The sequence below is a fragment of the Meriones unguiculatus genome, chromosome 19, assembly GCF_030254825.1.
Source record: "Meriones unguiculatus strain TT.TT164.6M chromosome 19, Bangor_MerUng_6.1, whole genome shotgun sequence".
NCBI classification, from domain to species: Eukaryota; Metazoa; Chordata; class Mammalia; order Rodentia; family Muridae; genus Meriones; species Meriones unguiculatus.
In genome coordinates this window covers 48,853,771-48,868,266 of record NC_083366.1, presented here as the reverse complement: position 1 = coordinate 48,868,266, position 14,496 = coordinate 48,853,771, and the positions used below count along the sequence as shown (strand labels likewise).

General features: G+C 41.5%; 1 protein-coding gene and 1 long non-coding RNA gene across 13 annotated transcripts in view; one reads left to right on the top strand and one right to left on the bottom strand.

Annotated features, from left to right (window-relative positions):
- Nucleotides 1-7,716, bottom strand: part of LOC110558634 (uncharacterized) — a 102,053-nt gene extending 94,337 nt beyond the window's left edge. For 9 of the 12 annotated variants that reach the window (XR_009587589.1, XR_009587587.1, XR_009587585.1 and 6 more), the window contains exon 1: nt 7,521-7,694. This is a non-coding gene — a long non-coding RNA (uncharacterized LOC110558634). Of the gene's footprint in view, nt 1-269; nt 1,138-4,727; nt 4,851-7,520 lie in introns of those variants that run through there. The other 3 variants (XR_009587588.1, XR_009587590.1, XR_009587591.1) reach the window with 3 other exon arrangements.
- A 95-nt stretch (nt 7,717-7,811) lies between these two features.
- Gmds (GDP-mannose 4,6-dehydratase) overlaps nt 7,812-14,496 on the top strand; it is a 505,965-nt gene continuing 499,280 nt past the window's right edge. Inside the window, exon 1 of the mRNA XM_060372300.1 lies at nt 7,812-8,060. Within this exon, the coding sequence (XP_060228283.1) occupies nt 7,959-8,060 (102 nt within the window). The 5' untranslated portion in view covers nt 7,812-7,958. The remainder of the gene's footprint in view (nt 8,061-14,496) is intronic.

Here is a 14,496-nt window from a genome sequence, read left to right as displayed (position 1 = left end):
CTGAAACCAAAAGGTGAAGAGAAACAGTGCACACCTGAAGATAATATACACCCTAGGGTCCATCACCTCAGACAATGTCTTGCAGGCTACTACTGCTAAGCCCACCTGCTTCTGCAGTTGCTTTTCCCTCTATGATCTCTTATTTTTGGGTGCTGGCAGAAATCCTCAACCTGCTTGCCCTGATGCTCAGAGCATTTTCACTCTTTGAAGGAACCTCCTTAGCAGGCAGCTGCTCTGACTCCCATTGCTGAGCCATCCTGCTTCCTTACCTTCCATCTTAGAAAGTATAACTTTGTCACTTCCTCTCCTCCATCTTCCTGCCAAAATCTTCAGCTTGTCTGCCTTGTGATTCATTTTCTGTCAAATTCCAATATTGTCCTCAAGTTTCCTTTTGACTCTGGATTTTCAATTCTTTTATCTAGAAGACCAAGGACTCACTGGAGGAACTCTGTATTCCCTGGTAATGACACTAAGGATGTTTACCATGAATAGGTGAGAGGGATTCATCAGGCAGAGAAATCTCATCCACTATGTCTCTGGGGCTAGAGATGTAACCACATCACTCATTGACAAGGAGAATGGAATTATCTTGATGACTTTAGTCTCATTACCATTCATATCCTCATTCCTTTTTCCCTGAATCTTAGCAAAATACTCTTCCTTTGGAGTCAAGATGTAGTGACTACCACAGTGATCATTTGCTATCAAGATCATATTGCCAGGACTACAGTTGGCATTGCCATCTCAGCTGATGCCAATAGCTGAAGGTTATATCCACACTAGTGTTTACTGCTGTTTAGTGAAGTTTCCAGAGAATAATTTGCTTTTTCCCCAGCTCAAATTTGTTCTGAGAATCTGAGGTAAGTTACCCTAAAACTGTCTGAGTATTATGCCATGGTTTTATCTACTGTTATCTCAAAGTGAGTCACTTCAGTAAGAACAAAGGCACAATTCATCACTTTTTTTTTCCTAAAGTGAATTCCCAAAAGCATGACTCCCAGAAGTTAAAAGAAACTCTCTAAGATGGAGGAATGATTCACTAAAAAACAAAACAGAACAAAAGCCAAAAACACACTAGAAGGCTTGGTGTCCTCTTCTGGCCTCTGAGGGTTTCTGCACACGTGTGGTACATATAAACTCAGAAAGGGAAGTACACAAGAACATTCAGTAAGCAAACAAATAAATATTCAAACAAAAGAATTATGTAAAACATTTAAAAATCAATAGGTTTGAAGCTTTCTTTACCGATAATCCTAAGAGATCTATCAGATTGTGTTGTGTATATGATTCAAAGAACTCCCCTTATAATCATAGCTTCAGATCAGGACCCCTTTCAATACATTACTGGGCATCAAACACAAGAAAGAAGAGTAGAAGCCATTGCCTGATGCAGTACACCACAACTGAAAGAGCCTGAGTTTTATGATAGCATCTTGAACATATTAAACATCTTAGTACAAAATGGTGAGGCATCCCTGATAGGAGGGGGACTCAGAATTGAAAACGAGACCAATATCTTATCCTTGAGGCAGTTTTGACATATTATAGGGATCAGACTAGTAGCCAGGTACTGGCAAGTTTCCACAGGCAGTCTAGGGTGTTTTATTACCTCATCTAATTTAAAGAACAATGTATTACTTCATCTCTAGTGTTTTATGTTATTGAATACCTTTTTTTTTTTTTTAAACTGGGCAGGGCTTTAATTAATGGCACAAAGGGAGGCGTGGACATGAATATATTCTCAAATTCTGCCAGAAGAATGTTGAAAATAGCAGCCAAAAAGAGACTTAACACATCATATGGTTTTCTCCTCTGGGTTTTCTACCACGGACGGAAAAATGAGCCAGCGCTTCGCCAGGGCAGATTCCAATTGAACAGTGCAGCAATGATTTCAAGGTGCTGCTCATGTGTTTCTATGCACTGAGAAGCTGAGAATATCAGAATGGAAATATTTCCCAGATTCTTTGACCTTGAAAATTATTGATTCATTTAAAAAATTCAATTAAAAGAAAATGAAGACGCAGGAGACAAAATGAATTGAGGGATACAACACAGAGAGGCATAGATTCTGGATCTTGTACTTTAATGTAGATAAATAAAGGTCTTCAAGCCGGGTGTTCACACCTTTAACCCCAGCATTCAGGGAGGCAGAGGCAAGTGGAGCTCTGTGATTTTGAGGTCAACATGGTCTATAAAGAGAGTCCAGGACAGACAAGGGTACACAGAGAAACCCTGCCTCAAAAAACAAACAAAACAAAATAAAACAACAACAAAAAGGTCTTCAATTGTTTTGAGTACCCCACTACTTTTTATTAGCACATAAAGGTGTGGTGGCATGTATCAGAGGTTCAAGCAGCTTGGGAGGCTGAGACAGGAGGAACACTTGTGTTCAGGAGTTTAAGACAAACTACGGCAACATAAATAGGGCCCATTTCAAGAAATGAAAATAAATTTAAAACAAAAATAGTATATAAAAAAAACTTGCTACAATTGTGAGTCCACTAGTAGACCGGCATATCTTAAATCAAAATGGTGAATGTTAGGAGCCCCTAGGACTTGCAGGGCTATCTCACTGCCTTCCAGTTCTGCTTGTAACCTGATGCTTCGCCTATGTTCTCTAGTGGAAGATTGATAGATCATTTTATTCGAGTAGAAGAGCAGGAATTTTATTGTCTAATGCCCAGAAGAGGTTGATCTTTATTTTAAATGATTTTTACCTCAGAATCTAGTGTACATCTTGCCTCTTGCCCAAACTAGAAAACTGGTATAAATTCTAAAGGGCAAGGTAAGTTAAAATGGTATCTGCTCCTCCCCTGTAGGCTTTCCCATGCTCTAATTCTTCTGTCTCAGTGAAACACATACACCACTTGACCATTTAATTGTTCTTTTAGACATAGTTAAGATAGTGAAGTGTAGAGTTTAAATCTTTTGTACCACCATGTTATTCAGGAGTCAGAACCTGACATATACATATATATATATATTTAAAGCAGTGATTATATTAGTAATGTGATCTCTATCTAAAGATTAATTAGCTCTTAATTTGTTGGATTAATTAATTAAATAGATGGTTTATATCTGACTGGAGCTGTGTAGTCCCAATAATGTCTGCCTGTACAATTTCGGAGGCTGAGAAGTCGGTAGCTGTTCAGTCCATGATGGTAAATGCCTCTGCAGTCCTAATCACGCTTTCCTGGAAGACTGCTGGAGAAGCTGTATCCTGGCCACAGGAGCAGAAGACAACAGTATCTCAACTGCAACCATGGAGTAGACACACTCACCAGCAAGAACCAAAGGCAGGCAGCACAGATTTTTCCATAGACTCCTTGTGCTTGGAAGACATCACCCACCACAGGGGAGTGTCTTCTCTGTTAATCCTTCTTGGAAATTACCTCACAAATCTGAGTATCTTATTTGATTCAAATCCTATCGAGTTGAAAAGATTAAGCCACTTCAGGGATTTAATACAGTAAATTCTGTAGTTACAAAGTCCTTGCAAGAAAACAGCCTGTCAACTTTTTGGAAAACAGATGTAATTACCATAGTGTCTAGTAATTTTACCCTATGTGAAATGAACTTACTTTCACACAATAACCAATACAGGAATGGTTGTAGCTGCTTCATTTGTAACAGCCCCAACGTGGACACAGTCCAGGAATTAATTCAGTTACATGAGCAGTGAAACAAAATATGGTATATCCATATGATAGAATACTACTCTACAAAAACAAAACAAACAAACAAACAAACAAATGAACTAACGAACTATTATTGCATCAACTTTTTTGGAGAAGATATGAATAAACATCTATTCATCCCAGAGAAGGTACAACAGCAGACCAAAATATTCTAGCTTGGTAAACTAATGAGTTTATTTAAGGTTACTTACAGGAGCACAGGTAGAGAGTTACCTACAGGAACATGGGCAACACTTAATGGCTTACGTAATTTGAGGTAGGTTGGAGACTGGGGTATCTAGTGTGCTGCTTCATTAGTCCTTCCTGCTCAGACACACAAGTTTTCCCTCCCCTTCACAAGGGAATATTAATGGACAATCTAGTCTCCTGTTGACAGAGGATGGAGTTCCACAAAACTATTAATAAACATAACAACAGGAAGTCCTGAGTGAAAAAGCAAGCCCAAAGCCTATACGATCCATTTATAATAAATACTAACCTAGTAGTACAATTTTAGAAACGGAGAACAGATGGGTAGTTTGGGAGTTAGAATTAGATGTGGGGGATGGGAATCCCTGTGGTCATGAAACATTAACAGGAGGCGTTGATTGAGGAAGAACTGTTTAGGATCTCACCTGTAGTGACGGCCACTATATACATGTAAAACTGTGTTGTTTCTCATTATCTGAATGAGATTGGTTCTAGAATATCCCTACATCTTTATTAGTCCCCTCCGAATATCAAAATCTACAGATGCTCAACTCTTTTGTATGAAGTAGCATAGTGTTTGCATATAACCTATGGCTATCCTCCTGTATCTTTTACATCATCTTTAGATGACTTATAAAACCTAATGCAACATAAACCCTGTGTAATTAATTGCTACGCTATGTTAATTAGGGGATAATGAAAGAAGAATTGTCTATATATAATTTTTACAGACATAAGTGTTGCGTTAGTCTGCAATCTCTAGAGGAATGGAGTGGTGGTTTCTGTGGTAGGGACTAGGTAGTCTAACAACAGTATCTGCATGCTGGATAGGATGAGAACCTGGTAGTTGTTCAGTTCATGAAGCTGGATGCCTCAGTAATTCCCCATTGAAGGTTTTGAGTATTCTGGGAGAATGTCCCATTTTCATCCACACCAGAGAGGGCTGAACCTGGATTCTGATATCTGTAAAAGATGGAAGCGGCAGGGACAGCAAAAACAAGGTAGATGTACTCCCCAGCAATAAGAAAAGGTGGTCAGGCAAAGTAGCAAGTATTTCTAATATGAAAAAGACTGAACATCACAAGCACTACAGTCTTAATTTCATGGTACATACTGCAAATTTGGTTGAGTGGATGGATGCAGAATAAATGGACACAGAGAACAGACTATATGGATACTTTGGGTCAGCTGGGCTATACAGAGTAGAATGTTGGGCAATAGACCTGCTCTCTAATTACTAAATACCAATAGTGTAACTCTAGTTATTACAGCAAAGAAAGCTAAATGTCCTGTGCGTTACAAAGTCTCTCATATTTGAGAATTACTGTGCTAGACTAGTACACTTTCTCTCTGGCTAACAGAATCTTATGCTGCCCACCCCCTATGCAGACTGTACACATTCCTCTAAGGCCATTAGGAAAGTTTCAACAACGATGCCTACCACCGGCTATTTTCTATACTTCCAAACCAAACCAACAAGAAAAAATCTCCTTTTTCCCTCTGCCTTTAATGAGGTATCATGTCCCTCTATTAATTCATACGTTGAAGTGTTAGACTTCATTGAGCCAAAAAGGCAACTGGGAGCAAGGCTATCGTTCAGTTGGTAGAGTATTTGCCTAGCATACACATGTCCTGGGCTTGATTCCCAGGACCACACAAACGGTGTGGTGGTCCATGCATGTAATCTGAGTACTCTAGAGGAGAGGCAGAGGGATAGAAACTTCAAGTCATTCTTGGCTATAATAATGAGTTGCAGGCCAGCCCTGGGCTACATGAGTCCCTGTCTTAAAACAAAACCCAAAACAAAAAACTTCAATGAAAAAGTAATATGGTATTTTTAATTTTTTAATTATTTTGTAAATATGTGGGCATGCATATACATTGGTACACATGTTGAGGTCGGAGCACAACTACAGGGCTTGCTTCTTTCCTCCCACTATGTGGGTCTGGGTGGTTGGATTCAGGAGGGCAGGCTTGCTGGTAAGTTCCTTTACCTATCAGACTATCATGCTGGCTGGGAAACGTCGTCTTTAATAAGGCAATTAAGGTAACATGGGGTCATTACCAATTGAAAGACAAGCACATGACAAATCGTCTTTCCAGTTGCAAACTAAGCTATCAGGACAGGGCCCAACAGAATGTGCAGGATATGGTGCAAGCCTGGAGTCCCAAGATCATGATGCCCAAATTCCTCAGAAACATTCCAGACCTTATAAAGAGACTTGTCTGGCTTAATATTTTGCCTTTTCTCTAGTGCATGGAAAATGAGACCCAGAAGGGCACCATGACAAGATGCAAGGTGATAGCTACAGGCAAGGGAGACAGGCCTCAGAAGAAATCACCCCTTGATCTTTAACTTCCAGATTCTAGATTGGTAAGGAAGGAAATGAAGTTTGGTTGTTTAAGCTACACAGCTTGTTTTTCATCTCTGATAGTTTGTAAATATTTTCTTTACCATTTTGTGCATTTTCAGGCCCTAAAAATATTGGTTTTATTTATTTACTTTGTATTAAATAAATAGTGGTGAATAACTGAACCCTTTAGGCAAGGGCTTTCCCACCAAGCCACATTCCAGCTCATGCAATAGATATTTGATTTCTATGATTTTTTTTCCTACTGTTACATTTCTTACTAGACAGATGAAGTCTTGTATTCATTAGAATAGAAGGAGGTGTCAGACCTACAGGACAAATGGGACCTATCTCTCCTAAGTATACATTTTTGTCTGCAAGTTTTAAAACACTGAATCATTTATCTTTGCATTACAACTTATTTATATAAAAACAAAACAATCTTTAAAGATCATCTGGATTTTAGACATTTCTTGCTTCAATGAATATATTTGCCTACCTTCTAGGTCTCATTTTCCATATAGAACGCACTAGAGAAAAGGCAAAATATTAAGCCAGACAAGCCTCTGTCTTTGGAAACGTTTGGAATGTTTCTGAGAAGTTTGGGGTCATCACGATCTTGGGACTCCAGGCTTGCACCGTATCCTGCACGTTCTACTGGGCCCTGTCCTGATAGCTTAGTTCTCAACTGGAAAGACGATTTGAGATATTTCCTGGAGAGACAAGCAGGTCAGTGGGGGTGTGCTTCTTCCCCTCACCCTCCTTCCAATGTCTGAGTCCTCTGTTAGCCTTTCTGTCAGTGTGCATCTGCCGAACAGAAGCAAATTCAACAGCCACTGCCACAACCCCACCTCATGAAATTTGTCACGTACAGGTTTGCTGACCTGTGCTTTTCTGTCAATTGTTTCCTTATGCAGGATGGGTGGGGTCAGAGTTATTTATTTATTTATTTTATTTTATTTATTTTTTTATTGTTAAAGAACTGCCTGCCCAGGAAGTACTGTTCCTGGAGTTAAGTACTGTTAAATGGAGTTACTGTAAACCTCCAAGCTAGTTCCAAATGAGGAAACTGCCAGAAGACTCATATATCCAGATTAGGGTAAGATTAGTCATTCCTCATACCTGTAACCCCATTTAGGAGCTTTGAAACTCTAATGCCCTCAAGAAATGTAAAACTGACTTCTCACAAGTACACTGCAGCAGGTTTCCAGAAATTATTTAATAAAGGCGATGATCCCTGCCTTGTGTTTTCTGGATTTGGAATTCAGAGCTTTTTTCCTACCGAAAAGGTCAGCCAGTCGTTCTCTCTGCATCATGGGGCGATTATCAAGATTCCCGGAGACCAAGGCCCAGGCAGGCCATACCCTCTACCCGGTCGCAGCCCGCATCCTTCCTCTTCCAGGAGCCGGGTGCCTTTAGGCCCCGCCCCCTCGAGGGGCGTGGCTCGGCGCGGAGACCCCGGCGGGGGCGGGGCTGCCGGGGGCGCTGCTGACGCGTCGCTGCTGGGGCGAGTGACGCGGCGCCCGCCAGGCCTCAGCCCGGCTCCCGCCGCCCGCCCCGGCCGGGCCGGCCCGCCCCTCGCTCCACGCCCGGCCTCCCGCGCACCCTGTCAGACTGTGGCGGCCGCTGCAGCTCCGGGAGGCGACTGGCGCGCTCACCCACGTTCCTGCCGGCCCGCGGCTCGTCGCACTCCGCCTTCCTCTCACCCGCCCGCGGCGACATGGCTCACGCTCCCGCTAGCTGCCCGAGCTCCCGGGGTTCCGGGGACGGCGAGATGGGCAAGCCCAGGAAGGTGGCTCTCATCACGGGCATCACCGGCCAGGTAAGTACAGGGCGGGGACGAGGGGCCTGTGGCCGGGGGGCACGTTGGCTGCCTCCCCGCGCAGGTCCGCCGGGCCACGGGGAACTGCGCCCCGCGCGTCCCGGAAGGTGTGCGCGGCCGCGGGATGGGACAGCTTCAGCCAGGGCGGCGTGGCTCTCTGCTGGATCTGGGGGTGTGAGCTTGGGCTATGCACAGGACCACTCACCTGTCCCCCGGGTGACTGTGGCGGATCTGTCCCGGAGCCCAAGAGAGCTCTTGGAAGGAATTTTGTACTTTGCAGATCCTGGTGCAGGGAAGAAAAGGGGCCAGTGACCTGTCAGTATGTGTGTGGAATCATTTCGCTCAACCTTGCTCAGGTACCTGCCTTGTTTGGGACACCAGCGGCTGCCGTGTTTTGGGTTACCCCTTTCCAGAGTTCCAGGTGGAAAGCAGATAATAGGACTTACAGATTATTTTTATTCTTAATGATCATGCACTTAAAAAAAAAACCTACACAAACTTGTGGGAGTCATGTTTTCACACATTGTGGAGCATAGCCTGACAGACTGGTCCCAAAGTGAGAATAGTGTTTCCAATTCCAAAGGTATGGATTCCTTGGGTGAAGTAAATAGGCTGTGCTGTCTTGCATGTTGGGACCCCATGCCATAAGCTGAGCATGGCTAGTTGATGACAGCCATCTCCTAAAGGTGTTGCAACAGGTAGGGCCAACCACTGCCTTGTCAAGTTGTGCAGTGTGAGATTCAGCGGTGTTGAGTAATGTCCTCATTGCTGTAGGAGATATGTTTTGGATGTATCCCAGAATACCCTCTGAGAGTGGTCAAAGTAATGCCAAAGCGAAGATGGTAAAGATGACAATATAGCCAACATGTTCCAGACCAGTATACTTATCACATTGCAGTCACTTGGTTAATACTGGCTCAATAGTTTCCACAACAGAGCCCTTATTTCCATTTTTTTTAGATGTGGAAGTTGAGGCCTAGGAGTTTGAAGTACCAGGGGCCCAAAGTGTCTTGTTGGGACTGCAAGTGGTCTCAAAGTTCTATCCTATTGTACAAGACAGATACACAGGCCCCAAACATTACACTATTTCAATTATTAGATACTGATTATTCTTTCAGTTATCACTGCATCTTGTTTAAGGTACTTAACATGGATAAATGCTTAGAAACTAGTAAGATACAAAGGTAGAAAAAGACCCAAGTTTGAGGAAGAAAACATCAAGTCAGGGACTCCCTCAGAGGTGCTCTACCAGTGGCCCTCCTCCCCCTTTTAATGCTTGAGATCTCTTGCAAATTATTCTCTTTTTCCTAAGTTCTCGGACTGGTTCTTAAGCTCAGATGTTAACTACATTCACATAATCTCTAAAGCAGACTTTTACTTAGTGTTATCAAGAAATGTGGTTAAGATGTTGTGTGCCCAAGGAGACCAACAAAACTAAAAGATCTGAGCCCAGGGGCTCCTGCAGAGACTGATGCACCAACAGAGGACCATGCATGGGGAGGACCTAGACCTCTTGCTCAGATGTGGCTGACTGGCAGCCAAGTCTCCATGTGGATCTCTGAGTGAGGTGAGCAGGGGCTGCCTTTATCATGAACTCAGTTGACTGCTCTCTAATCACTTGTCCCTGATGATGCAGGCTTGCCAGGCCACGGAGGAAGAGGATCCAAGCAGTCCTAAGGAGACTTAATAAGCTATGGTCAGATGGCAATAGTGCAGAACTCCCCCCTTCAGTGACTAGGGAAGGGGATGAGGGGAGGAGGGAGGGAGGGAGGGACTGGGAGAATTAAGGGAGGGGGCTTCAATCAGAATATATAATGAATACATTATGAAGAGAAAAATAAAAAAGATGTGTGCCATATTAATATTAATATGGCTTATATCGATTTAAGTGCTCAGCATTTTGAATAAGTGTGGCTTAGAAGTGGAATCTTACTCAATAGTTGAAAACTGCTGCCTGGTAGATACTTCATGGATAGGAAGGCTTGCCTGTCCCCCCACCCGCAGATCTAAGCAAGAGTTCTTCTCAAGCACTATGCTCAACACAACACTTCCTGACCAGAAGTTTTTAGTTTCTTACTTCATTTTAAAATCCAAACACCTGCTTTGCTCTCAGATTTGAAAACCATATTCTTCTGAGCTCTACCAACTGCCCATCACTTGCCTGACACACTTCTCTGTATTTTTTTCCTTGCTTGGTGTTGCCTAGGCTTTGTGGTGTGCCTAATACACAGTACCAGATTCTGTAGCTGCAACAGCTGTTTGCTCATAAGTTGAATGTTCTATTCCTTTGGCTTATTTTCTAGGATAGTGACTCCCAACCTGAGTTTCAAGGACCCTTGAAGGACTGTGACATTAATCCAAGGATCCATGCCTTATTCTACATTTTCTTAATAAAATCGGTTGGGAACTTATTAAGCTGCTCACTCTTGTAGTCCTTCTGTATATCCTCAACCAAAGGACAGGAGTAACTTGTATTTGCCTGGTTGTCTGGGTGCTGAGTGGCCAGGAAGGCTTGGAAATAGTTGTTTTTTTTTTTTGTTGTTGTTGTTGTTTGTTTTTTTTTTAATGCCCCCCCCACCTCTGTAGTTTCCCCTGGAGGCTTTTATACCTAATCAAGTATGATTGATTATGTTCTTATGGTCATATACCTAATGAATGTCAGAGCTGAAATCTTCAATAGAAACTCCATTGTTCTAAGCCACCTTGTTATATTATCTTTAGTAAGTCACATACATTTGCACTGGGGGAGGGGATAGTTGATTCAAGTGGCCCTGCCCTGGCACTTAGGATTTCATGTGAAGTTCTTAAATGGGTCTCAGATTTCTACTTGAGAGTAGGAATAGCAGGCAACGTGTCTTGTTGGTATGTATTTGTAGTCTTCCTTTCCAGCTTCTTATTCTGCCTGTTTCCTCAAACCTCTTCTTGACTCAGTCATAGTTGTGTCTCCTTTCCAAAGTGTGCACTTGATTGTTAGTGCCTTCGAAGCAGTCCAGGCTCCGGCTTTGCGCTGTCATTCATTCTCTCTCCCGGTCATTCCCAAAGCTTGCCCCCATTGTCTGATGATGTTTGCTGTCCTTTCATTGTGCCCATGGCAATTATCTTGCTGTTCTTTGAGTACTTTTGCCTTATACCTCTTTGGAGCCATTATTTGAAGGTGAATGGATAAACCCTATTCTTTTTTTCTTGACTAGAGGTCCCAGTGTTCTCACACTAATCCTGCCAAACAGAGGTAGGCAAGGAACTTCCTTGGTGCATACTTTTTACTCTTTGTTCTGTAGATAATTTATGTATTTGTGCTTGTAAGCAGTTTTAAGATGGAACTCTTATTTTTACCCTATTTTCTCTTGCATGGGTTTACCTAGTGGGCTTTGAAAAATGTTGACTTACATTCCCCATTAACAGAATGCATTTTTAAAAGATTTATGTATTTAATATTTATACAGCATTCTGCCTGCATCTGTGCCTGCACACTGAAAGAGTACACCAGATCTCACTATAGATGGTTGTGAGCCACCATATGGTTGCTGGGAATTGAACTCGGGACCTTTGGAAGAACAGTCATTATTCTTAACTACTGAGCAATCTCTCCAGCAACAGAATGCATTTTTAATGTACATCTGCACGTGTAGGCTTGTTTTGAGGCTGGTGGTGGTAACAAAGCTCTGTAAGATATATTTTGTACCTACTAAGACTTTACTGAGGAGTAGAAGACAATGCATATGAAAAGATAGTGCCCATAAAATAGTATTACACAAGATTGTAAGGGAAATTACAATATGAGTGAATATTCCCTTTTGTTTTTTTGTCAACTTGACACAAGCTAGAAGAGGAACCTCAACTGAGAAAAATGTCTCCATTCAGATTGCTTGTAGGCAAGTCTGTAAGGCATTTTTCTTGATTAATAATTGAGGAAGAAGGCAGGCTCAACCAACAGTAGGGGTGCTACCCCTGGGTCAGATGGTCGTGAGTTGTATATATAAAGCAGGCTAAACATTCCTCCATGGCTTCTGTTTCAGTTTCTGCCTCTAGGTTCCTGCCCTATCTTCCATCAGTGATTGAGTATAACCTGAGAATTGTAATGTATCATGGCAGGGGAATATGACAGCAGGAGGCATGGCAGTAGGCAGTTGTGCTGCTAAAGAAGTAACTAAGGCCTATATCTTGATCCACAGTCAGAGAGAGAAAGAGTGAGAGTTAGCTTCTGCTGTTAAAAACTTAAAGCCCTCTACCAGTGACATACTTCTTCCAAGAAGACTATACCTCCTAATTCTTCTCAAATAATACCTTGGCAACTAAGCATTCAAATATATTCAAATAATAGACCATGGGGTCTGTTGTTATTCAGACCATCATAGCCAGTATCTTACCTGTCCTTGTGATACTGAGTGGCTTTCTTTGTGTTATAGAGTCTACAATATGCCTATTTAATGTGCTCCTGTATTTGTGTGTATATTAGTATTGGGGGAGGGTGCTGGAAATAGAGCTTCCTCAGTAAGCTATGGTTCTGGCCCTTGCCTGTTCTTTGAAACAGGCTTTGCTAAATCTTTTCATTGTGGGGAGGGAAACACTGTTAGGCGTGTAAGCAAACCAAGACTATTTGGCTATGATTACTCAGTAGAAATCTTATATAAGGAGTGACACTGTTTTCCTGTCAGCATTCTGGTTGCTTGGCAGGTAATTATTTGGGTGAGGGCTCAGGACAATAGTCATGAACTTTAGTAACATGATTGTTGAGGATTAACACTTTGTATAGATTGTCTCACAAGACCCCAGATGGTACCTAGTTTTAGAAACTATGTTTACTCGTCTCAAGGAATTTTTTTAAAAGAGGGTTTCACTCTATAGTGCAGGCCTACCTATAATTCACTATTTAGCCTAGGCTAGCCTCAAATCATAGCTTTTTTCCTGCTTCGGCATCCTGAGTGCTGTGATTACATGTACTTGCTTAATATTTTTTGGTTTTAAAAATGGCTGTAAATCTGAAAAGTACTTTCTGTGCTCATTGGGTGATGTTACCATGATCAGCTCTAACAGAAAGCTGCAGTAAGGGTAGACGAGGGAAGCAGAATACTGTGACTTCTGAAAGGCATGCTGAAGTGCTGCCATTTTTCTCAATTCTCTGTTGGAGGACTCTAAAGGTAAAGAGATAAAAATGGTAACCGTGAGGAGCCTTTTCCTACCTGTAAACTTCTTTATTTAATAAAGTTCAATAAACCTGAACTTTATTGCTGAAGTTCAAGAGCACTAGCCAATAATGAAATCCATTATTATTATTTTTGGGGTGGGAGAGTCATATCCAGAAGTGGGGTTGGCAGTAGCCAAGTCATGTGATTCGCAAAGGTAGTTATCACCTGGGCTTTGCTTTGGAACTACATTGTTGGAGGAAATTTACACTTGGAGAGTGCTGTGAGTTCTGAGTTCATGTTTTCATGCTGGCATCCAGTGTCATGGCAGGAAAGTGAGTTCATTACAAATTGTTCCCAGCCACCTTGCATCTACTTGCATAGTGAAGTGAGTCTTGCAGTTCCTGTGCTAGGCACTTGTTTTTAAGTTTTGCATTTGGCCTATTCACAGTTTTGTATTTCGTCTTTCTCTTAAATATCTAAGCACCAATTTAGTGTCCCTTCCATGATTGATTTATCTTTTTTTTTCAATAGATGGGTTTACATTGTAGTGCATATATCCTATGCTTAACTGTAGAAGTGTTAGTAATAATGATCAATCCATCCAACATATATCTGAGTGCTAACATGGACAGGTACTGGGGTAATAGACAACAGCAGATTAAAGTTGCCATTTATGATATTGATGTACTAGTAGTGATGATAATAAATGATTATAATAATGAACATGTGTTGATCATTTATTTTATGCCAGGCACTATTTGAAGTGTTTTACATTTTGTTCAGAATGCATTACTTGTTGAAGTAATAGGACATGTAGAATACATTTTCCTTATTAACGCTAAGGGGCACAGAGGTTAAAATTATTGCCCAAATGCCACTGAGTCAGTTTGCAAAGCCATATTTCAAGTACAGATCACAGTAATTATATTTTCTACTAGGTTTGGGATTAGTATTAGTAAATAAATTCTAAGAGTAGATAACTAAACTGTAAAATTATGTATCAAATTTAAATAATTTTAAGTCTTTTCTTGAGATTGGGTTTTGTGTAGTCCTCAAACTCATTGTGTAGCCAGGATGACCTAGAATTCCTGATCCTCCTACCTCTACTTCCACTTCTCTTTCCTAGTGCTAGGATTTCAGGCATGTACTATATGCCTAGTTCAAGAACTTTTATGGACTAAGCTACATTCCCAGTCTCCAAGAGTTTATCACTTGTAGATTGGTGGATTATAGTAACTAAATTAACCTGATTGGATTATATGTCTTCATTTAATTTTATTTGTGGGCTCATTTATTGCACAGCCATTTGA